The sequence below is a fragment of the Urocitellus parryii genome, chromosome 3 (assembly GCF_045843805.1).
Source record: "Urocitellus parryii isolate mUroPar1 chromosome 3, mUroPar1.hap1, whole genome shotgun sequence".
Lineage (NCBI taxonomy): Eukaryota > Metazoa > Chordata > Mammalia > Rodentia > Sciuridae > Urocitellus > Urocitellus parryii.
In genome coordinates, this window is record NC_135533.1 from 174,492,507 (window position 1) to 174,515,875 (window position 23,369).

Here is a 23,369-nt window from a genome sequence, read left to right on the forward strand (position 1 = left end):
TAATCCTTGTATAAGGTATGAGGTTTAGACTAAGGTTTTTGTTTTGTTTTTATGGATGTCCAATTGCTCCACCCCATTTGTTGAAAAAGTTATTCTTCCTCCATTGAATTACTTTTGTCAAAAATCAGTTGGAGGGGCTGGGGTTGTGGCTCAATGGTAGAGTGCTCACCTCGCATGCATGAGGTACTGGGTTCTATCCTCACACCACATAAATGAAAAAAAAGATATTGTGTTCACCTAAAATTTAAAAATAAATATTAAAAAAATCAGTCAGATGGGGCTGGGGTTGTGGCTCACTGGTAGAGCGCTTGCCTCTCATGCGTGGGACACTGGGTTCCATCCTCAGCACCACATAAATAAGTAAAGTAAAGGTATTGTGTCCATCTACAACTAAAAATTTTTTAAAAAGTCAGTTGGGTGAGCTGGGTGTGGTGACACATGCTTGTAATCCCAGTGGCTCAGGAGGCTGAGGCTGAAGGATGGCAAGTTCAAAGCCAGCCTCAGCAACAACAAGGCGCTAAGCAACTTGGTGAGACCCTGTTACTAAATAAAATACAAAATAGGGCTGGGGATGTGGCTCAGTTGTTGCCTGCCCCCGAGTTCAATCCCCAGAACACCCCACCCTCCAAATCAGTTGGGTATATTTGTGTGGGTCTATTTCTAGATCATCTTTCTATTTCATAGATCTATGTGTCCAACTATTTCAAAGTAAAAAAGAGATTTTGTTAAATCCAATGAAAGACTAATGAGAGAAGTATTAAAAAATATCCTTCAGATTTAGCAATTTGTGGTCACTTGTGACATCAATGATGAAGTAACAGAATTCCTAGAAGCCAGATTGCCAAGAAGAGCTGGTTCAATGACTGCTTTCATGCAACTATTTTCCTTTTCTTTTTTCTTTTTTTTTTTTTTTTTTTTTTAGAAATCACAAACTGTAGAGAAATAAGAAGAATGATAAATTGGGGCTGGGGATATGGCTCAAGTAGTAGCGCGCTCACCTAGCATGAGTGAGGCACTGGGTTTGATTCTCAGCACCACATAAAACAAAATAAAGATAGTGTGTCCACCTAAAACTAAAAAATAAATATTAAAAAAAGAATGCTAAATATATACACAAATACACCTTACAATTCACCCAACCTCATGTTTGGGGGTTATGGTGTACATTCCAGTTCTTATATCTTGTAAAGAGGCACATCTAAAGTCTCCAGAAAAGTTTAGAGACAGGGGAAGAAAGGGGAAGGGCATTTAAAGAACAAAGCCTTGACTGACTGAAAAAAGAAAGGTTCTTCCATATATCCTCAACCCATAGGAAGGTATTCTCAGCCCTCTATCCTCAAAGAAAAGAAAACCTTCCAGGACTTATAAGGCTTATAGCCCCATCTGGGAACATGCAGTATAATTTCCTCTTATGCATAACCAATTCCAAAAGTCTCTGTATCCTTCCTATTAAATAATATTTACATGCTGTCATATTTCTGCTAGTCACATTGCAGTCCCACATCATCATCCATGCAGTCAGAGTCATTTTTTTAAAGAATCTCTAGCACCTAGTATGTATCTAGCATATATTAGATTCAACAGATATGAGGTATCTGTAGTTTGGATAAATAGCCATCATTATATCAATATCAGTATAATCAATTATAGACTTAATTTTAAAATGAAGATGTATTTCCTTTAAAACTGCCACTCAAAATATTTTTTAAATTGTTTGGAATAAGAACTATTATTTACACAACTAACGCTCAAATAGTAAACGACAACAAAGCATAACTCTTAAACCCCTTATTGTCACTGGACACCGTGGCACACGCCTATAATCCCAGCAACTCGGGAGGCTGAGGCAGGAGTATCCAGCATTCAAAGCCAGTCTCAGCAAAAGTGAGGCACTATGCAACTCAGTGAGACCCTCTCTCTAAAATACAAAATAGGGCTAGAGATGTGTCTCAGTAGTTGAGTGCCCCTGAATTCAATCCCTGTACCCCCACCCCAGAAAAATCCCGTATTATGACATGCTTGTTTCCTTGGGCAGAAAAAAAACCCAAAAACCTCAGTTTCTAAATTTCTTTCTTCCCTAGGATGAGGCATAACAAGGGGTCTTAGAAAAGTGACTTTGAATTAATTTATTTGAACATTTTCAAAACAAGAAATAAACAATTGAACTCACTCCTTTTCTTTTAATTTCACTGGTCATCTGTAAAAAACAAATAAGATAATTAAGAAGAAAATTTTTAAAAATCGAAAATATTTTAAATTTATCTATTATTTAAAATTATTCATATTGAGATTAAAATAATTAATATAGTATAAGGATAAGTATTTTAAAAATAAAATAACTTACAGTTGGAGGATAATCAACTTCTGGTAATGGAGGTATTCGTTTATCCAATGTTCTGTCTAGATTTTTTTTGGCTCCATCAATTCTGAAATTTATAATTAGAAAAGCATATAACTCTAGAAGCTAACATTAGCATAAATTATTAAAAACACTGAAAGTCTAACATTTTTTCAACTCCACTAAAAGGAAAGATATTTAAAAACTCTTTATCTGACTAAATTTTCTAGGAGAAAATTATCAATGAATACTAAAATTTTATGTTATGCAAGTATAAGGTAAAAGGGTGAGAGTAAAAATAAAATCAACTTTTTCAATTGTAACTTACTGACAATTTGAAAATTAGTCCCAATGCAGAGGTTCAAATTAATCCTGTCAGAGAAGGTTTTCCTTATCTACTATATAAATAAGTACCTCTCTCTTTCACTATCTGTCTTCATTTATCTTTCTTCGTAGCACTTACCAACATTTAATATATACTGTAGACTTTTTTATTCATTGCCATTATCCCCAATAAGAACAGTATCTGGCACACATTATGTACTCAATTTTATCTTTAAAACTGTGTATGGATTTTTATCATATATAATTTCCTCTTTAAATTAATTTGTACCATATTGGATAAAAAATTCATCTTACAACAAATATTAATACATGCAAATGGTATACTAGGTACTATTAAAATATAGCAGCAATAAATCTCTAGGAATTTATAAACTGAGTGAGAAAATAAGAGAGTGCCGGGCTGGGGATGTGGCTCAAGTGGTAGCATGCTTGCCTGGCTTGCATGCGGCCAGGTTTCGATCCTCAGCACCACATACAAAGATGTTGTGTCTGCCGAAAACTAAAAAAATAAATATTAAAATTCTCCCTCTCTCTCTCTCTCTAAAAAAAAAATAAAGAGAGAGAGAGTGCCATAAGGGCACTCTGGTGGTTCAGAGGAAAGATGAGTTTGTTCCACCTGATGAACACATCAGCATTTGCAATGAACTTTAAATGAAAGAGAAGATTTCAGGTGGAGCTGTGGTTTTACTGGGATCTGAAAAACAGGAAGGCAAAAGAAGGATCAAAGGAAAAAGGAATAAAAGGAGTTGTCCAAACTGTCCAAAGTTTACGGGATGAGATGGACATAGGTCTGGAGAAGTGGTTTGGAATATCCACCTAATGGCCTCAAATGGCAACTTTTGCATTCAATCAACAATGGGAATGACTAAGAGCTTTTGAGCAAGGAACATTTTAAGACAAACCCAACCATTTATAAAGTCCAGATACATTTTAAAAGATGACCAAAGAAGATGATATTCAAGGAAAAGAGACCTCAGAAGGATGCCCAGTATGACAGGAATTATTAAAAAACAACAACTGAGAGGGGTGCAATGGCACACACCCGTAATCCCAGAGACTCAGGAGATGAGAGACTGAGGTGGGAGGATCTCGAGTTCAAAGTCAGCCTCAGCAACTTAGTAAGGCCTTAAGCAACTTGGCAAAACCCTCTATCAAAATAAAATGTATAAAGGGCTGGGGATGTGGCTCAGTGGTTAAGCGCCCCTGCATTCAATCCCCAGTACAAAACAAAACAACAACTGAAGGATGAAGGAGATACCATTAGAAAGGTAAGAGAAGAACCAAAAGGAATTTCACAATAAGTGTGGTTATGGGAACCATAGCCTGGGCATAAAGGGCCATGTCTGTTTTACTCACTAGGTACATAAGCTCAATAAATACTTAATGAATGAATGACCAGAATAGTGGATGTGGGGAAAATATCAGATGTCTAGTTCAGTACTTTGCTTGATATGTGAACATTCTCAACAATATCAAGCTATACCCATGGTAACCCAGGGCAAGGGCTCAGTGGGGGGATGGTCAGTCATCATCACTTTCTGAGACAACCCAATTTATTATCAGTTAAGCTCATTTTCTTAGAAACAAATTTCTTATATTGACTTGTGGCTTTATACTTCTATTCTCTGCAACTATATACAAAGGGTCAGATTCTTCCATGTTACTCTTCCAAAAACTTGATAACCTGCCCAGTTCCTTCAACTACTTCTGTTAATAAGAGTTACTGTTTATAGGAGCTTATTATATCCTAGGCATTGGCTTAAGACCTTTACAAGCATGGATTTCATTTAACTCTCATACCAATCCTAAGTAAGCAATATTCTTTTCTCCATATTTTTTAAAAATATTTTATTTTTTAGTTGTAGTTGGACACAATACCTTTATTTTATTTATTTATTTTTATGTGGTGCTGAGGATTGAACCCAGGGCCTTGCACGTGCCAGGCAAGTGCTCTACCATTGAGCTACAACCCCAGCCCCTCTTTTCTCCTTTCATAGGTAGGTATATAAGGATAAGTAAAGTTATATAACTTGTCAAATTCACATGACTGCAGAGATGGGATATGAATCAAGGCCTGAGTGATGTGAGAGTCTATATTCTCACCAATTAAGTAAATTTTGTGGTTTCAAATTTCCTTCCTCCTCTGTACCTATTCTGGTTTATCAATGTCTCTCTTAAAATGTGATCCCAGGATCCCAGATGTTGACAAGTACAGAGTGAAATTTTCCTCTTCCCTATACTAGATATTCTATATTTATTAAAGCAGCCTAAGACTGCATTTGCTTTTTTGAGTACCCTTACCACCCCTATTGAATCTTACTGAGCCCGTACTAAACTCCTAAGACTTTTTAAAAATATTTTTGAGCTTACACATAGACACAATATCTTTATTTATTTTTATGTGATGCTGAGGATCAAACCCAGTGCCTCACATGTGCAAGGCAAGCCACAACCACAGCGACATCCTAAGACTTTTTTGACATTAAGTGGAAAATACTCCTTTTTTTTTTTGATACTGGGGATAAAACCCAGAAGCTCTTTACTACTGAGCCACATCTCCAGTTTTTATTTATTATTTATTTTTATTTTGAGACAAAGTCTACAGTAAGTTGCTTAGGACTTCACTAAATTGCTGAGGCTGATCTTGAACTTGCCATCCTCTTTTCTCAGCCTCCTGAGTTTCTAGGATTACAGATGTGTACCACCACACCTGGCCCTCCTCTTTTCTTTGTTAATCTTCAAGACCCTCCTTCATTTCTCCCTGAATAGCCTAGATTTCAGCAATTGCCACTTTCAAGGAATGTTACTTATAGATTGGTGTGCTAATTGGCATTTGTGTAGGAAGGCTTGCACTGTAGTTATCCCAACATAAAGATAAATGCCAATTTCCTTGAACTTTCTATATGAAAATGCAACATCTTAATAAAGCAACAATTTCTGGAACATGTTTTCTCCTACTGTCTATGAATAAAAAGAACTGGGAAGGACATAATAATGAGCCTTTTACTCCCTGTTTTTGCTCTGTATATTAACAATTTAAAAGTAATAAACAAAAACTAGATTTCACAGGACTGTGGATGACCACATGTGGTAAAAAAGAGAAACACTGGTTTAATTCAAGAAAGGAAGTAGTAGCCAAGGAAGAAGGCAGCTTTTTCCCAGAACTTGGGAAAGCTATGAAATGATGCTGACTCATCAATGTGGGTCTCAGGAACTGGTACCAGCAGCAGGCCCAATTCTGCTTAGAATTCCTTACATTCTACCTCACCCTGGACTCTATTCCACAAACCTCATTCCATCTTTGAAACAAGCCTGCATTCCAATTGTCTAACTCTCCAATTGTCTAATATGAGGAAATAGAAAATCCCAAAGCCTGTGGCCATCCAGAAAGACATGTTTCCAGCATTAAAGCTTCCAATTCTAAATGCTTTCTTCCCAAAGAAACATATGGCAATTCTAAGTCTGATATTAAATATGACATTTACTTCAGTTAATTTTGAGGCAATATTTTTGATTACACAGCCAAATAAATGTGGTACTATTTACAAATCTGTATAAAGCACAATCACATTCATTCACCAATAATAACATACCAAACACTATGTTTTGTGTTGAAATTTCTCTCCTTAAGCATGTGAGAGTTCAGTGAAAGAGAAATACTACTAGAAAAAAACAGCAATGCGCCCTGTAATTCTCTTTTCTGTTGCTTTTCTTTCTGCTTTATCAGTCATATTTAGTTGCCCTTGCTCTACACTGCATCTAATTCCTAATACCTCAGCCCTAGGTTTTTCACTTCATATTTCCCTCAACCCTCTGCCTCTTCCTCCTTCTTCCCCCTTTGGCTCCTTCTCCCCTACCCCCATCCTAGTGATTTTCAATCATTCCCCTATCTTTAAAAATCGTCTAAATGCTGGTGATCCCCAAATTTCTATCTTCAGCCTAGACTTCTCTTACTAATACCAACTTCCTAATAACATTTTCCCTTAAGTTACATAGACAATTCAGCTCCAAAAGTGAGTTAATGTTTTTTTTTTTACCCCCATCTCCTGGACTTCCAGTTCTCTATAAATGACACTACCATCCACCCATCTACCGAAGCAAATCTAATAGCAAGTCCTACTGACTCTGGTTCCAAAATATAGCCTCGAAAATCTTCTCTCCAGCCTTACCCAAATTACCATATGCTCTCATCTATGCTACTGTGATAGCATCTGACCTGGCTTCTTTCCTTTTACTCTAGCCTTCTTCTCCACCACTCTGTCTATTCTTAATAACTGGAATGTTTTAAATGTAAATCAGATTTCACATTCATCCCCATTTAGAATATTTCAACAGCTTCTATTACACTAAAATGATCTGAGTTCATTATCATGGCCTATAAAACCCCATGCAATTTGCTCCACTTTCTTCTCTGTCTTCACACCACTCTTCCCCAGACTTGCGATACTCCAGTAATACAGGCATTTGTCAACTGCTGCAACAGACTAAAAACATTCATATTTCAAGGTTTTTGTGGCTGCTATCACCTTTCTTAGAGTGCTTTGCTCCTGCTTATTTGAGTGACAGGTTTCTTCCCATTCTTTAGATCTTTACTTAAATATTATCTCCAGAGGCCTTTCCTGCAGTGTTCCTGGGAACACCTTCCCTGTCTGTATATCTCACTATCTTACTTCTTCATAGCATCTATCACTATCTAAAAAGACTAACATAACTTTTTTTTCTTTACTCATTTACTGTCTCCTCCCACTAGTATACAAACTTCTTAAATGCATAGTTCCTTTAAAAAAAATATTTAGTTGTAGATAGATATAATAACTTTATTTTAATTATTTATTTTTCTATGTGGTGCTGAGAATTGAACCCAATGCCTCACACAAGCTAGGCAAGCACTCTACCACTCAGTACAGTTCTTCCCTTGGTGTTTTTTATGATTTCCCTAGGAGCAAACACAGCATCTGTATAATAGCAAGTACTTAATATTTCTAAACATCCCTGAATATTCTAAATTGAGGTTAGAAGAAATAAAAATAGGTGTAAGGAAGGACAAAGAAATATAATTTTAATTTAAAGTTCTGCATACCTTTCCAGCCCTGTCACTCCTAAATTTCTGGGAAATCCATAAATCTTAAAAAGTTACTCACTTATAAAAATTATCTTGTGCATTGTCAGCCCACTAATAAACAGATTAATAGAGAGATGACATTTTAAAAACCTATAATATTGGGACTTTCCAACATTACCTAGGGACCACATCAGCCTAAGGATCCTGAAACTAGCCAGACTGATGTCACCCTTACTTCCCATACCCACCCCTCACCAACTTACCTTTAAAAGAATAGTCAGGAACACTGAAAATGCATCTCTTACTCTTAAGCTGGTTGATCCTCATTCTCCCTTGAATGTATACTACTTGCTTTCCTAAATAAATATCTTGTGTTTCTACTAACACATGCAGAAATTCTTTTCTGTCACAAACATCAATGACCCCATTAATACTAAGTCAAGTCTCCCCCCTTCTGAGATCTCCTTGGTACACTTTTCCAGAGATATCTCTTCTCTGGTGATACAATGATTTAAGAGAAATATGTAGAGAGGGATAAAGAAGGGATTTGGAGGCTTTCCAAAGGAGGAGATCCATAAATAAGCATTGAAGAATTAGTGTTAAGTATTTAGTCAGGCAGTACAGTGAAGCAAATTGTGGAGTTCCTCTTTAAACTGTGAAAATAAGATTCATTCATAGAATTGTGAGTAATTCAATATGGCAATATGAGATAATGAAAAGCTTCAGAGGAAGAACAGTCTTAACTCCCAGTGAACTCCCTTTTAAGTCTTCTGAAACACTTAATAGAGTCTTAGAAATAAAGGGGATAAAAGATGTCTAATAGTACATGTATTGGTATTTGTCAATACACCTATAAATTAAGATTTAAATGTGTAAAGATTGATGACCTAATAAAAAATTAAAATCTAAAAAAGTTATATGATTAACACATCTATTTAGCTGTAAGAAAAGTAACATAAGCCAATATTTAAATTATTAAAGTGACAACACTGACGGAGGTGGAAATTTACAACCCCTAGTGGGGGAAAAGGAAACTGAGGACTTTTTGCAATTTCCCTTATCTGCCAAAGTTCCCCTGCCTGCCAAAAGTAAGCCCACCAAAAGTATCTGACAAACTCTTCCCATGGTGTGGTCCTGCTAAACACTATAAAACTCAGATCCTTGCTGTAGCCAGTCACCATTTTCCTGAAAATGTGCTCCTCCGATGCTTAATAAAGCATTGCTGATGTATTGAGGACTGTCTCCATTTTTTTCCTTTTTGTATTCTCTTTCATTTGCTTTCAAATATGATCATTGACAATGTTATAATAAAACCCAATCAATTGTAAAATTGTTGATAAAAGAATCGAACAAAGAAAGGAAAGCGAATCCAGAAAGAGAAGCAGAAAGAAATCTCCCATTTCACAGGTTGGAATTTTGTTAGGTTGGAATTTTGTAAACAAGATCCACCTCTTTTTCTTCTTTTTATCCCCAGAGTCCAACAGGGTCAGGTACCCAGGAAATTCTAACTATTGAATTGAACTGCATCAGCATTATCACAGCCTTTGGTTACTGGTACCTAAATTAATTTCCACTAAATTGGGGGAGACAAGCAAGATGTTAGACTATGTTTTCTTTTATATAGAAAAAAATTAATTGCAAGTAGTTTAAAGATAATTTACTTTCTTAAATATTTTTTCAAATGAAATGCTATTTTTACAGACCCAATTATTTGGTTTACCTACTTGAGAGGTAGAATAGTATGGTGCTTCAAGTATGTGAACTCTAGAACCAGACCACCTGAGTCTCAACCCCAGCTGTGTGACCTTGGGCAAATTACTTAACTTCTCAGTACTTCAGTTTACTCATCTAAAAAATAGAAATAATAGTGCCTACCTTATTTGGCTGTTGTGAGAAATATAAGTGAAAAGAACAATATCTGAAAAAGTAAGCACTATATAATATTAGCTATCATTATGATTACTTTTTAACTGTTTTCCTGATAGTATCTTGCCTGTAAACAACCTACAATGCTTAAAAATTTTTTATGAGAATATGAACACTAATCAGTTCACTTGAATTCCAAGAAAGAATTAATTACTGATATGCTACTTACACTAACTGATTGATGGTCTTCTGCTGCTCCTTGGATCTTTTGTAGTTTAGCAGCTTACTTTGTTGTGGTGTATCAACCCCTATGTCTTCTGGGGGATGGACAATAGGGGGTAATTTCAAGTTCAAAGCCTCCTTTTCTGCTTCAATGGCAGCTTTGTTTGGATCTGACATCTTGTCCCCTAAAAATTAAAATATACTCTGAAGAGAAAAGTTCCATATAGCCATTATTGTAAAAGCAAGCCTCAATATATTCATAACATCTCAAGACCAAAATAAAATTCTATACCCTTTTAGATCTCATCTCCCTCCCAAATATGAGACAGAGGGAAAGAGGAGAAGAGTGTAAGAGAGAGAGGCAAAGTAGGGGGAGAGGACAAGCGACAGGGAAAGAAAAAGAAAAGAGACTTATCCTCTGGTGAAAGTAAAGAGGTAAGGAGGGATATCCTCAGGCATCTCACAGGCTCCAGATCCAGTAACTGGTGAATAGCAATCCTCAACCCAGTGTTAGCAATGTTGTCGCCATAGAAACCTTGTGGCCAATGCCAGAAGGGCTGAAAGAAGGTTGCCTGGAGAGCCTGTTGTGAAGCACGACAGATTTAGATCACCTGTCACAACAATAATTCCCATTACTCAAGTAAATGGAGGGTGAGTGAGTCAGATTACCTTTCTTCGAAAAGGGTTCAGAAAATCAGGACCTTCAAACTCGAAAAACTGTGTGACTGGAAATTTTAATCCGCTAGAAAATAAACAGGTTTATATAAATACTTACTCTCAGAGGAGAATCAAGTCTTTAAGTGTCCCCATAGTTCGGGGAGCTGTGGCGCATGCCTGTAATCCCAGAGATTGGGGAGGCTGAGGCAGACAGGTCACAAATTTGAAGCCAGCCTTAACAATTTAGCAAGATCCTGCCTCAAAAAAATTTAAAAAGGGCGGGGAGGGAGTGGCGCTTTACTCAGTGGTAAAATGCCCCTGAGTTCAATCCCAAATCAAAAAAGAAAAGAAAGAAAATCAAGTGTACCCATAGTGACTTGTAAATATTACAACTAATCAGCAATATAATTTATCTTGTTTTTATATTTGCTGTTAGTTTACAGTAATTTCAGGAAATCTTGCCAAAATCAAATAGGTAAGGTGTGTAACTTTGTGTCTGGAAAGCAAATGTGAAATGTTGCAATTGAAGCTGCACAGTATATACTCTGTTCTAAAGAACAGCATATGTGGAGCTGGGGTTATGGCTCAGCAGTAGAGCGCTTGCCTAGCACATAAGAGACCTTGGATGGGTTCGATCCTCAGCACCACATTAAAAAATAAATGAATAAATTTTAAAAAGATATCGTGTCCAACTACAACTAAAATTTTTTTTTAAAAAATTTAAAAAGAACAGCATACATGATTAGTCAATACCTAAACAAAATCAGGGTTGTGTATTGACTGGCATAGTCATTTGACAAATATTTGAGTACTTTCTCTGTGCCAGTCACCAGGTTAAAAAAAAAATTAAATGAGGGTATATAGCCTATCCTGCTGAGGCTCAGACCCTGGGAAAGAAATTCAGGATCCCAACAGATGAAGAAAGATGCCATTGGTAGAGTAGTCGTGCTGTATCAGCCCCAGCCTGATTTCAGCACCCTTGAGTCCTTTCATAGGCCTTTTTTATATGCAGACCAGACAAAGAAGGCACATTGCCAATGAGTTACATAAGTGAATGCATGCTCACAAGCACTGTTTATGACCTTGAGTACATATGCTGAATCAGACTATGACTTTAGCTATATCTAAAAACAGCCTGCCAGAAGCCTTAGTGAAGAAGCCTAACTATAGCCATCTTGGGCCTTCCCTACACAGCCTTACACTATTATGTCTGACACACAGTAAGTGCTCCAAAATGTCATTTAAGTCAGTGAATGACAAAATAGAATGTCCTGATAGTTTTTTTGTTTGTGAACCCAGGAATGCTTTGGCACTGAGCAATATCTCCAGCCCTTTTTATATTTTTATTTTGAGACTGGATTTCACTAAAGTACTTAGGGCCTCAATAAGTTGCTGAGGCTGGCCTCAAACTTGAGATCCTCTTGCCTCAGTCTCCTGCAGGATCACAGGTGTGCCACCATGCCCAGCTTGTCCTGGTAGTTTGTAAAAGCAAACTATCTTTCTGTAGAAAACAAAATACTTTTATAAGTTTGTGATGGTCTTTTGAGTGCTAATTTGATTAGGCTTAACTGTACTAACTGAAGAGAAGGCAGCAATCTTTTGTATGATACGCTTTCTCCCAGTTATTCAATCAAACACCAATTTGGTGCTGCAATAAAGAAAATTTGCAGATATAATTCAAATCCCCATCAATTTATATTAGCCTAGAAAGATTATCTTTAATGAGTTTGTCTCAATCAGTAGAATTCCTTTTTGGGGGGTTGGATGGGGGGTTTAACAGGGATTCAACTCAGGGGCACTCAACCCCTGAGCCACAACCCAGCCCTATTTTGTATTTTATTTAGAGACAGAGTCTCACTGAGTTGCTTAGCACCTCACTTTTGCTGAAGCTGGCTTTGAACTCAAGATCCTCTTGCCTTAGCCTCCAGAGCTGCTGGTATCACAGGTGCCCAGCTAGAGAATAAAAATAAAATTATATTCATTCTGGCTATAAGGGTTTTATCAGATAATTTATAAATATATCCTCCTGACTATCTTATCAGATTTTTTCCCAGTACTAGGGATTGAACCCAAAGTCTTGTGCATACTTAGCAAAGTACTCCATCACTGAGCTTTACTCAACCCTGTATAATCCCCCTTTTTTTCCCCTTCCAATACTGGGGTGCTAAGGATTGAACTCAGGGCAGTCTAGCACTGAACTACATACAATCCTTTTTAAAATTTTGAGACAGGGTCTTGCTAAATTGCCCCAGTCTGGCCTCAAACTTGTAATCCTCCTGCCTTGGCCTCCCAAGTTGCTGGGATCAATGGTCTGTGCCACTACACCTCGCTGTCTAATCCTTTTTTTTTTTTTTTTTTTTTGGATGGTATCTTTTGAAAAGCAAGTTTTTAACTTTGATAAAACCCAGTGTATATATTTCTTTTATAGATTATGATAGTGAAGTCATCTATAAAGACAGAAAATCATGAAGATTTTCTCCTATGTTTTCTTCTAATTTTGTTTACTTGGGTCTATGATCCAGTTAGAGTTAATTTGTGTATGCAATGACAATAAATGGTATAATTTTTTGCATAGGGTTAATTCTGCATATAGATCATGTGCATTTTTGCATCCCTAGCTGAGTGACCTTGGCACCTTTGTTTTAAAAAACCACTTCACTAGCTGGGCATGCTGTTGTACGCAGACTCAGCTACTTAGGAGGGTGCTGGAGAATCACTGGAACCCTCTAGCTCAAAACCAGCATGGCCAACTTTGTGAGACCCTGCTAAATTTTTACTCCTCACACTTCAGATAGAGCCCTAATATCCAGAGTATATAAAGAACTCAAAAAATTAAACAATAAGAAAACAAACAACCCAATCAACAAATGGGCCAAGGACCTGAACAGACACTTCTCAGAGGAGGACATACAGTCAATCAACAAGTACTCAAAAAAATGCTCACCATCTCTAAATATCTAGTCAGAGATATTTTTGTGGTATGTATCAAAACAATGATTAAAAGAAGATTAAATTAGATCAGCTTGCCTAAAGGAAAATCGTATTTTCTAATGGAACTTTTATTTTGCATAAATAAGCTATTTTAAGATTGACTAAATTTTGCAAAGTTGCTTGAAGAAAATACTGGGGATTAGAAAAATAAATGACATTTCAAAATTCAGAATTGTGGCTCAGTGGTAGAGCACTCATCTAGCACATGCAAGGCCCTGGGTTCTATCCTCAGCACCACATAAAAAATAAATAAATAAATAAATAAAGGTATTGTGTCCAACTACAACTAAAAATAAACATTAAAAAATTCAGAATCACTCATATGGGTCCTATAAACTGGAGACTTATCTCTTTCTTGCCTTAAGTCTGGGACAGGAGTCTCTGTGTTTCTCCTTTGCTAACAAATAAATAAAATTTCTTTTTTCTAAAAACTTTCTCATTTTTGGATTGGCAACAGAGCCAAAGACTGAACATGAGCAAGGACTAACTTACCTGTAGATGTATGTTATGGCTCAGAACTTTAAGAAGACAAAGAAAGACTAGAACAGTGGCATGTACCTATAACCCCAGCAACTTGGGAGGTTGAGACAGGAGGATCACATATTCAAGGTCAGTCTCAGCAACTTGGCAAGGCCCTAAGCAACTTAGTGAAACCCTATCTCAAAGAAAAAGAAAAAATAGTGCTAGGGATATAGCTCAGTGGTAGAGTAACCTGAAAAGAAAACCAACAATCCCCAATTCAAATCCAGTCTGGTCTTTCAGGTCTTTAGGAAGATACGTTTTCAAAATAGAAAAATCAAAATCAAATACATTCTATTTAATAGCTTGACTTAAAATGCTATGTGGGCCTCCATTTGGATACTTGCCCTAGACCTCTCAAATAAGAGCAGGTCTTCTCATGCCTGACCTTTCCACATCCAGATTCATATCCAACTGCCTATGGATATGAGAAATAACCTCCTGGAACCTAACAAATATCTAAAATTTAATATGGTCTAGACAGTCTCTTGATTTTCTTCTGCAAATATACTCTAATCCTAATATCTCCCATTCCTGTAAATGTCCTATCACTTGTTTAGCTGCTCTGTTTATTCCTGCCCTAATAATCCACTCTCTATTCTGAAATCAGAATTGTCTTTTTAAACATGTATCATGAAAGTTTACTCCCCTGATTAAAATCTTCCCATGGGAGAATGGATCAACAAAATGTGGTACAACCATGCAATAGAACACTTTTCAGCCACTAAAAGGGAATAAGACACTAATACATATTACAATACAGATGAAATTTGAAAATATTCTAAGTGAAGCTAGGTGTGATGGTGCACCCCTGTAATCCTAGCGATTCAGAAGGCTGAGGCAGAGGAATTACAAGTTTAAGACTAGCCTGGACGGTGAAACCCTGTCTCAAAATAAAAAAAATAAAAAGGGGTAGGAATGTAGCTCAGTGGTAAAATATACCTGAGGTTCTCCACTGTGGGGTGTGGGGATTGGGGTCCATCACAATACCCAGTGCATACCTGTAATCCCAATCACTTGGGAGGCTGAAGCAGGCCTCAGGAATTTAGTGAGATGTTCAGCACTTAGCAAGACCTTGTCTCAAAATTAAAAAAAAAAAAAAAAAAGACTGAGCATGTGGCTCAGTGATAAAGGGTTCCTGTTTCAATTCCAAGTTGCAAGAAAGAAAAGAAAAATTTTAAAGAGAAGCCTATTAAGGTCCCTTAACGTATGATTTAAATACTCAGATTAGGTAAATCCATGGAAACACAAAGTAGAGTGGTAGTTACCAGTAACTGGGGTAAGTGGGAATGGAGACTGACTGCTGGTGGGTGTGGTATTTCTTTTAGGGCTGATAAAGATTCTGGAATTGCCTAGCATTATGGTTGCACAAATTTGTATGAGTACTAAAAGCCACTGAACTATGTCATTTGAAAAGAGTGATTTTTATGTTTATGAATTATACCTCAATTTTAAAATAAAAGAATCAGGAAAAAAACTTAACAAAAAGTTGTTTTTAATTATACAATGCCTTACTAGATATGTGTATTTGATTTTTGGGGGGTAGGGGCATGGGTGGAGGTGGGTAATGGGGATTGAACTCAGGGGCACTTGACTACTGAGCCATATCCCCAGGCCTATTTTGTATTTTATTTAGAGAAAGGGTCTCACTGAGTTGCTTAGCACCTCACTTTTGATGAGGCTGGCTTTGAACACTCAATCCTCCTGCCTCAGCCTCCCCAGCCATTGGGATTATAGGTGTGCACCACAGCGCCCAGCTTAATATTTTTCCTTTTTCTCTTCTTTTTGGTGGTGCTGAGGATGGAACCCAGGATCTCTGGCTACATGCACAGCCTTCCTGGGCTATTAAGGCTCTATGAAAATTGTGAAACAAAACTATATGGAAGCCAATGAGAATTAGGATACACAAAACTTCCTTCCACGATTAAGCAACAATTAGCTTTCCTCCTTTGAGAAAAATGAAAGTTAAAATTATTTTCCAAAACTGAAAGCAAAACTACTCCAATGCCTTCTCTTTTTCTTAAAACACACACTCCATTAGTGCTCAGCCAATGAGAAATCAGAGGAAGAAACTTGCACTCTAGGGGATAAAATGCTGGTTGTAGGGCTGGGGTTGTGGCTCAGTGGTAGAGCCCTTGCATAGGAGGCTTGAGGCACTGGGTACGATTCTTAGATCCAAATTAAAAAAAAAAAAAAAAAAAAAAAAAAAACTAAACATTTTTTTAAAAATGCCGATTGTAACTGTTCTTGGGGGTGAGACCACCATTAAAGTAAAGTTTCGCTTTCTCTGTATAAATAAGTAGAAAACGCAGACCTTCATACTGTTGCTCACTCAATGTAGTGGGTGACTTTCCAACCTGCTACTCTTCCCTGGGCTCACTGCAAGTTACACTGGACTTCTTTCTGGTCCACAAACAAACCAAGATCCTTTCCTTTCAAGGGACTTATGAGAAATATATCAGTTAAGTTTGAATTTCAGAAAAAAAATTTTTTAGGTGTAAGTATGCAGCATTATCATTATTTTTCTTTAATTCACTTAATTGGCAGCCCTGGATTTTTATTTGCTAAATCTGGCATCTCTAAAAAGATAAGATCTTCTTTGCTAACTAAAAATGAATAGCTTTCCGCAGTTCATCACTACTATTTGTTTTTGTTCGTTTACTAAGCTGTCTATATAACTTTGACCGGGTTTGTAACACGGATAAAGCCTACTTCACAAAAAATGTGAGGCTTAAATAGACACCAAGCGTGTACCGTTTTTAGCATACTCAATGTTCACTAAATGGGACTTCATGTATATTGGTCATTATCAGAGTGAGACTCAGTTGGGCGCTTGGTTGCCGGCCCCGCCAGAGTTGAACCCTCCACAGTTCAGGAAAAGGCGAGCAGGGTGAACAATACCATAGAGAGGAAACGAGCAACGCTTTCCACGTCCCCAGTGAGCCTTCCAATTCGGGTGGGAACCCCTACACCCTCACTCAGTCCAGCCCCAGGGAGTAGGAGGAAGACACCTCCAGAAAACCCGCTCAACGCCCGCCTCAGTTAGCAAAGTAGAGCGAGTGACGCAGTCCAACCTCTTCCGGTTTGATGCACCTTCCCCTCCGGGCCCCAAGTTGCACTTTCAACAAAGCTTGGAGTACAATATTTCTCTCTAGCACATATGTATATATATATATATTTCATCCACCTCAATAAATCTAACTCTGGTTGAATATAAAAATTAATTGGCTAGTAATTAGAGAAAAGTATTGCTATGAAAAGGAAATTAACAGGCCTAGCGAAAGTGCGTGGCGCGAGCTTTGTGCGCCTTCTCCTAGCCTGCCGGAAATCGCTGCGTCGGAATGGGTTCCGGAGCCGGCGGAAGTAGCTTCTCAGTCTTCACTTGACACAGGGCGGCTGCTTGGCTGCTGGTCTTGTCAGCCTCTGGGTTGCCAGGTTCATGTGGAGGCTCCCAAGCACCCGCGCCGTGCTTCGTGGGGTCCGGACGGCGGTGGAGCAGTGCATCCGGACTGAAGCGGCTCCTGAAAAGGCTGCAGGCGCGATGGAGCGCGCTGTAGTGCGCTGTGTTCCCTCGGAGCCCAAGCTGAGCTTGTCGTTTGCGCTGGCCGACGGCAGCCACAAGAACATGCAGCGCGACCAGAGTGAGCCGCTGGGTCGGGCCCTCAGCCGGATCGCTACCAATGCTCTCAAGGGCCATGCTAAGGCAGCCGCAGCTAGAAAGAACCGGAAGAACCGGTCCAACGCGAGCGGTGGCGCGGCCTGTGCAGGGTCTGGGTCGGAGACGGCAGCAATCTGCGAGCCCGTGGTAAAGCTGTACTACCGAGAGGAAGCAGTGGCTGAGGATGTGCTCAACGTGGACGCCTGGCAGGACGGCGCGGTGCTGCAGATTGGCGATGTCAAGTACAAGGTGGAGCGCAACCCACCCGCCTTCACCGAGCTTCAGTTGCCACGCTACATCATGGCCGGCTTCCCCGTGTGCCCTAAGCTCAGCCTTGAATTTGGGGATCCGTCTGGCTCTCTCTACCGCTGGTACAAGGAAGCCAACCCTGGTGCCGCGGAACCTGAAGGTGGTGGCCCTTCGTCATTGTCTCCCTCTTCGCCATCTTCTACTTGGACCGAAACGGATGTGAATGAGCGAGTCTACATCCCGTCCAATGCTGACATCGGACTACGGCTGAAACTTCACTGCACTCCAGGCAATGGGCAGCGTTTCGGGCCGAGCAGGGAATTGGAAAGTGTGTGTCCAGTGGAGGCTGGGCCTGGTACTTGCACTTTTGACCATCGGCATCTCTACACCAAGAAAGTGACAGAGGACGCTCTCATCCGCACTGTCTCCTACAACATTTTGGCAGACACGTACGCCCAGACTGAGTTCTCACGGACTGTTCTGTACCCATACTGTGCCCCCTATGCCCTGGAGCTTGACTACCGCCAGAATCTTATCCAGAAGGAACTCACAGGCTACAATGCCGACCTCATCTGTTTGCAGGAGGTTGACCGCGCGGTGTTTTCGGACAGTTTGGTACCCGCATTGGAGGCTTTCGGGCTGGAGGGCGTGTTTCGAATCAAGCAGCACGAAGGCCTGGCCACTTTTTACCGGAAGTCAAAGTTCAACCTCCTTAGCCAGCATGACATTTCTTTCCAAGAAGCCCTGGAGTCTGACCCACTTCACAAAGAACTGCTGCAGAAACTAGTTTTGTACCCATTGGCACAGGAAAGAGTGCTCCAGAGATCTTCTGTCCTTCAGGTGAAGTAGCTCTTTTTTCATACTTTCCCATTTTTAGGGGCCTGGAATGCGGGGTAGAGGGAGGGCAGCAGAGGTTATGATTGAAATCATCCAAGTTTTATTGAAATATTAAAAGTTTAATTTTCATTTATTTGGCATTTATTGAGCACTCTTGTGTGCCTCCTGTGCTGTAGGTTGCCTTCAGCAAGACAAACAAGGATTTTCTTAGTGCCTCACAATCTGGGGGAGACATGTTAAATACAAGAATAATAGCAATATTTAATTTTTTAACTACTTGTCAAGCACTGTTCTGACATATTTTAAAGTACTTAAAGTGCTTGGTGACCTTTACCATGTGCTTCATAACTATTAACTAGTAGTCTTTATCATTGGAGCATTTAATCTTCACAGTAATCCCTGTGTTCTCATTTTACAGATGTGATTCTGCTCATTTTATAAATGGTCAAATTTACTTATCCATATTCACACAAACATGGAGCCAGGATTCTCAACTATATACATATAACAATCATCACTGGGCTGATTATTAACTGCACTGTGTTTGTCCAGAATTTTGAGGTCATTGGTTTGGTTCAGAGTAAAAAGAGTTAGCTACCTTTTGGGGTTTTCTGGAGCACCTGTGTTTTATGCACCTTTTTGTAAATTTATTTATTTGAATACACATTAAAGTCCTCCATGAGGTAAGGATAGAGTTTTTTTACCATTATGAAACTAGCTTAGAAGTGTGTTTCTCCATGTCATACTGCTGTGTTGAATATTCAAACATAGGCCCATCTGACTCCAAAGTCTGCCCCTGACCACTAGAAAACACTGTCTGCAACCTTAATATTTTCATCTATAATGTATCATATTAGCTTTATATGTTGGACTATTAAAATACATTATACTAAATCCTACTCATATATATTCTAAAACTTTTCATACTTGATATCAGTTCATCAAGGGAAGGATATGGAATAAGATGTCCATCACATAGACTTAGATTAAAAAAAAAATCTGGGGCTGGGGTTGTGACTCAGAGGGAGAGCACTCGCCTATGCATGAGGCACTGGGTTCAGTCCTCAGCACTACATAAAAATATTGTGTCCACCTAAAACTAAAAAATAAACATTAAAAAAAATTTTCAGGAGATTGACAGACATCAATTGACTTCCTGACACTTTCCATCTATTTTAGGTTTCAGTTCTTCAGTCTACAAAGGAGTCTTCTAAAAAGATATGTGTTGCTAATACCCATCTCTACTGGCATCCAAAAGGTATATTTTATTTTTTGTAACTTAAACATGGTGACTCAATGTTATTAAATCTGTTTTACACATATATTTTGAGTGTCACCATATGAAATGTTTTTTTTTTTTCTTTTTAAAGACTACTTTAAAAAGTACTTACATTAATGTTTTTTATATTCATAGGTGGGTACATTCGTCTCATTCAAATGGCAGTAGCTTTGGCTCACATTAGACATGTCTCATGTGATCTGTATCCTGGCATACCAGTTATATTTTGTGGGGACTTTAATAGTACACCATCAACAGGAATGTATCATTTTGTCATCACTGGCAACATTCCAGAGGATCATGAAGACTGGGCTTCCAATGGGGAAGAAGAAAGATGCAACATGTCTCTAACACATTTCTTCAAACTGAAAAGTGCTTGTGGTGAACCAGCTTACACAAATTATGTTGGTGGCTTTCATGGATGTCTAGATTACATTTTCATTGACTTACATGCTTTAGAGGTTGAACAGGTGATTCCATTACCTAGTCATGAAGAAGTTACCACCCACCAGGCCTTACCTAGTGTTTCCCATCCTTCTGATCACATAGCACTTGTGTGTGATCTAAAATGGAAATAGATTTCTGTCTAATGGAATTTAAGTATAAAAAGGAAACTAGTTACTTTGTAGAAAATTTGATATGAATCAAAGCTAATATGTAACTTTCAAAGAGGAAATATAGACTCAATGGTAAAACTTTCTATTCATTCCCTACTAGTTATGTTCCAAGACTATTTATGTTTGCATCATATAGACCCTTTTTCCCCCTACACTTGGAGGTAAAGCAAATATATTTGTGGAGAAACAGGAAGTTCAAATATTGTGTACATTTTTATAAATGATTTTTAATCTAATTAAGAATTTTTAAGTACCATTTGAATGATCTTTTTAATTTTCATGACACATTTCAGATTGAATCATGTTTATTTAATTATATGAAAAAATGCATACAGGTTAAGGTGAAAGACCTAAATTCTGACACATGGAATAACCTTAGGGTCTACCTCTACCTCAATTTGGTCAGCAGTTTATTACAGTTTCAGAGTTGACAAAAAATTAAAGTTGTTGTTGTTGATTGCTTCTGGTTTTTTTCTCCACCCCCCACCCCCAAGTACTAGGACTTAAACCCGAGGCTCTCACACAGTAAGCAAGTGCTTTGTCATTGAGCTACATCCCCAACCCTTTTTGAGATGGTCTAAGTTACCCAGGCTGGCCTTGAACTTGGGATGTTCCTGCCTTAGCCTCTCCAGCCTCCCATGCACCACTGTAACCAACTTTAGTTTTTCAGTGTCTTCATTCTCTAGTATTTTTGTTGTTAATATATGGTAAAATGGACATAATTTATATTCTGAGTCATACAGCAGCTCATTTTAATTTCTACTATATAAGCACAATTTAGTTTTCAAAGTAAATAGCAACATTTGATCCCATTTTATTTAATTACTCTTGCCTACAAAAAACTTAAGACAAAAGAGTATTTGACCAGGTGATATTAACAAAATACAGCATAATACATTATTTTTGAGAAACTGCTTACTGATATGGACTCGAAACTTTGGATAAACTCATTCAGCATTTCTATGCCATAAGCATTTTCAAAATTGTTAGTTTTTATGAATAGGGAATAGAGAAGTAGTTTGGCTTTTGAAATAAAAACTTACTTTTATAGGTAAGCATTACAATTTATTGTAAAACAAGATTTAAATAGGAGGCCAAACTCTTTTAAGATTAGAAATTACAAACAGCCTACAATGATAACTAAGCTATACTAATTTATCACCATACCTTATTCGTAATGCTTAAGCTGTTGCTTTTTTGATATTCAAGATAACTATAGTGTTCTCTCATATTTCTGCATTTAATTTCTAGATTAGGTATTAAATCCTACTCATCTCAAGAAAAGCCCTGATTTTCCAGTTATGAAAATGCTCGTTTCAAATTCTTCTCTGAATCCAATACCATAAGAATTGTCTTCTTTAGATAATCTGCTGTCAGATGTATTGTTATCTCTTAGTTTAGCAAGTTTGAGAATGAAATTTTACCTGCCCTTCAGATTAAACCTTGAAGTATTTGAAATACTTGAAGGGAAAGATTAAGGTACCAGATTGAACTGGGGATTGAACTCCGGGGCACTCAATCACTGTATCACATCCCCAACCCTATTTTGTATTTTATTTAGAGACTGAGTTGCTTAGCACCTTAGCCAGCTGAGGCTGGCTTTGAACTCACAATCCTCCTGCCTCAGCCTCCAGAGCCACTGGGATTACAGGCATGTGCCTCTATGCCCAGCAAGGTGGCAGTCTTGTGATCTTATTTAGAAAGAGCTATTAAATGGGGGCGGGAAATCGATGCTACCGACTTGTGCCTTCCTAAAAACCATTTTCAAGAGCATTTTAACAGCAGTTTATAAATAAACAAATAAAGCTAAAATCTGATTTTTTTATATACTTTTTCTTTCTTTTAAAAATTTGGTTTTGGTCTGCTTCCAAATACACGTTAACAGACCCATGTAGTAACTTAAGAGAAAACAAGTTTCTCAAAAAAATGTTTAAAAAAAAATTCTAATGTGATATAATTACTCATGTCCATGAAAAGAACACACAGGTTCTATATTATACAAGTCCTAGCTAAATTGGAATCTAGTCAGAAAAACTCTTAAGCACTTACTAAATAGTCCATATATCCTAAATACCTAAAGTTGGTATTTCCTGACTAAATAGTGTAATCAGATTATATACAGGTATTTAAAGATATGTTATTTTGAACTGCTATATACTCTAGTCAGATCTCCCATACACAGATACATTAGAATGACTTGAGTCCAAAGGTAGATAGATGACAGTAAGAAAATTATGTAAGTAGCATACCAAAATTTCCTGTATTCATAAGTTAAGACAAAGTGTTATTCAGAAATGTTTAAAGCTATCTTTGTGATTGAATTTTTCTATTACATTGGAATTTTCAGTATATTTTATTGTAACAAATATGGGAAGTTTAACAACTTTTTATGGCACATCACATTTTATAATGTCCTAAGTTCTTGCTGCAGGAATTAACATTTCAAAATTTTATAGCTATAAATGAGTACAAGTATTTTAAGATATGTTATTCTATTTTTTTAATATTTATTTTTTAGTTGTAGTTGGATACAACACCTTTATTTCACTTGTTTATTTTTGTATGTGGTGCTGAGGATCGAACCCACAGTCTCGCACGTGCGAGGCAAGCGCTCTACCGCTGAGCCACAACCCCAGCCTAAGATATGTTATTCTATTAAAATGATCTCTTGCACAGTTGTCACTACAGCAAATATATACATTGATAGTTCAGAATTCATTAGCAAACAA

At 37.8% G+C, this 23,369-nt stretch overlaps 2 protein-coding genes across 2 annotated transcripts in view; one reads left to right on the forward strand and one right to left on the reverse strand.

Annotated features, from left to right (window-relative positions):
• The window catches only part of Dnah12 (dynein axonemal heavy chain 12), a 262,207-nt gene extending 252,197 nt beyond the window's left edge, over positions 1-10,010 (reverse strand). Inside the window, exons 1-3 of the mRNA XM_077795643.1 lie at positions 9,841-10,010; positions 2,345-2,426; positions 2,171-2,197 (exon numbers count right to left, since the gene is read on the reverse strand). Coding sequence (XP_077651769.1) covers positions 2,171-2,197; positions 2,345-2,426; positions 9,841-10,010 — 279 coding nt within the window. The remainder of the gene's footprint in view (positions 1-2,170; positions 2,198-2,344; positions 2,427-9,840) is intronic.
• Positions 10,011-17,373: 7,363 nt separating this feature from the next.
• Positions 17,374-22,500, forward strand: Pde12 (phosphodiesterase 12). Its single transcript, XM_026388619.2, has 3 exons — positions 17,374-18,747; positions 19,924-20,002; positions 20,159-22,500. The coding sequence occupies exons 1-3, from the start codon at positions 17,440-17,442 to the stop codon at positions 20,599-20,601; spliced, it is 1,830 nt and encodes a 609-aa protein (XP_026244404.2). The 5' UTR covers positions 17,374-17,439; the 3' UTR covers positions 20,602-22,500.
• Positions 22,501-23,369: the final 869 nt, after the last annotated feature.

What these genes read in the sequence shown, in the direction of transcription:
- Pde12 (XM_026388619.2), top strand. Translation starts at nt 17,440, where the DNA reads ATGTGGAGGCTCCCAAGCACCCGCGCCGTGCTTCGTGGGGTCCGGACG. An exon ending in AGAGATCTTCTGTCCTTCAG is followed by an intron (nt 18,748 to 19,923) that starts GTGAAGTAGCTC and finishes CATCTATTTTAG; the next exon opens with GTTTCAGTTCTTCAGTCTAC. An exon ending in TCTCTACTGGCATCCAAAAG is followed by an intron (nt 20,003 to 20,158) that starts GTATATTTTATT and finishes TTATATTCATAG; the next exon opens with GTGGGTACATTCGTCTCATT.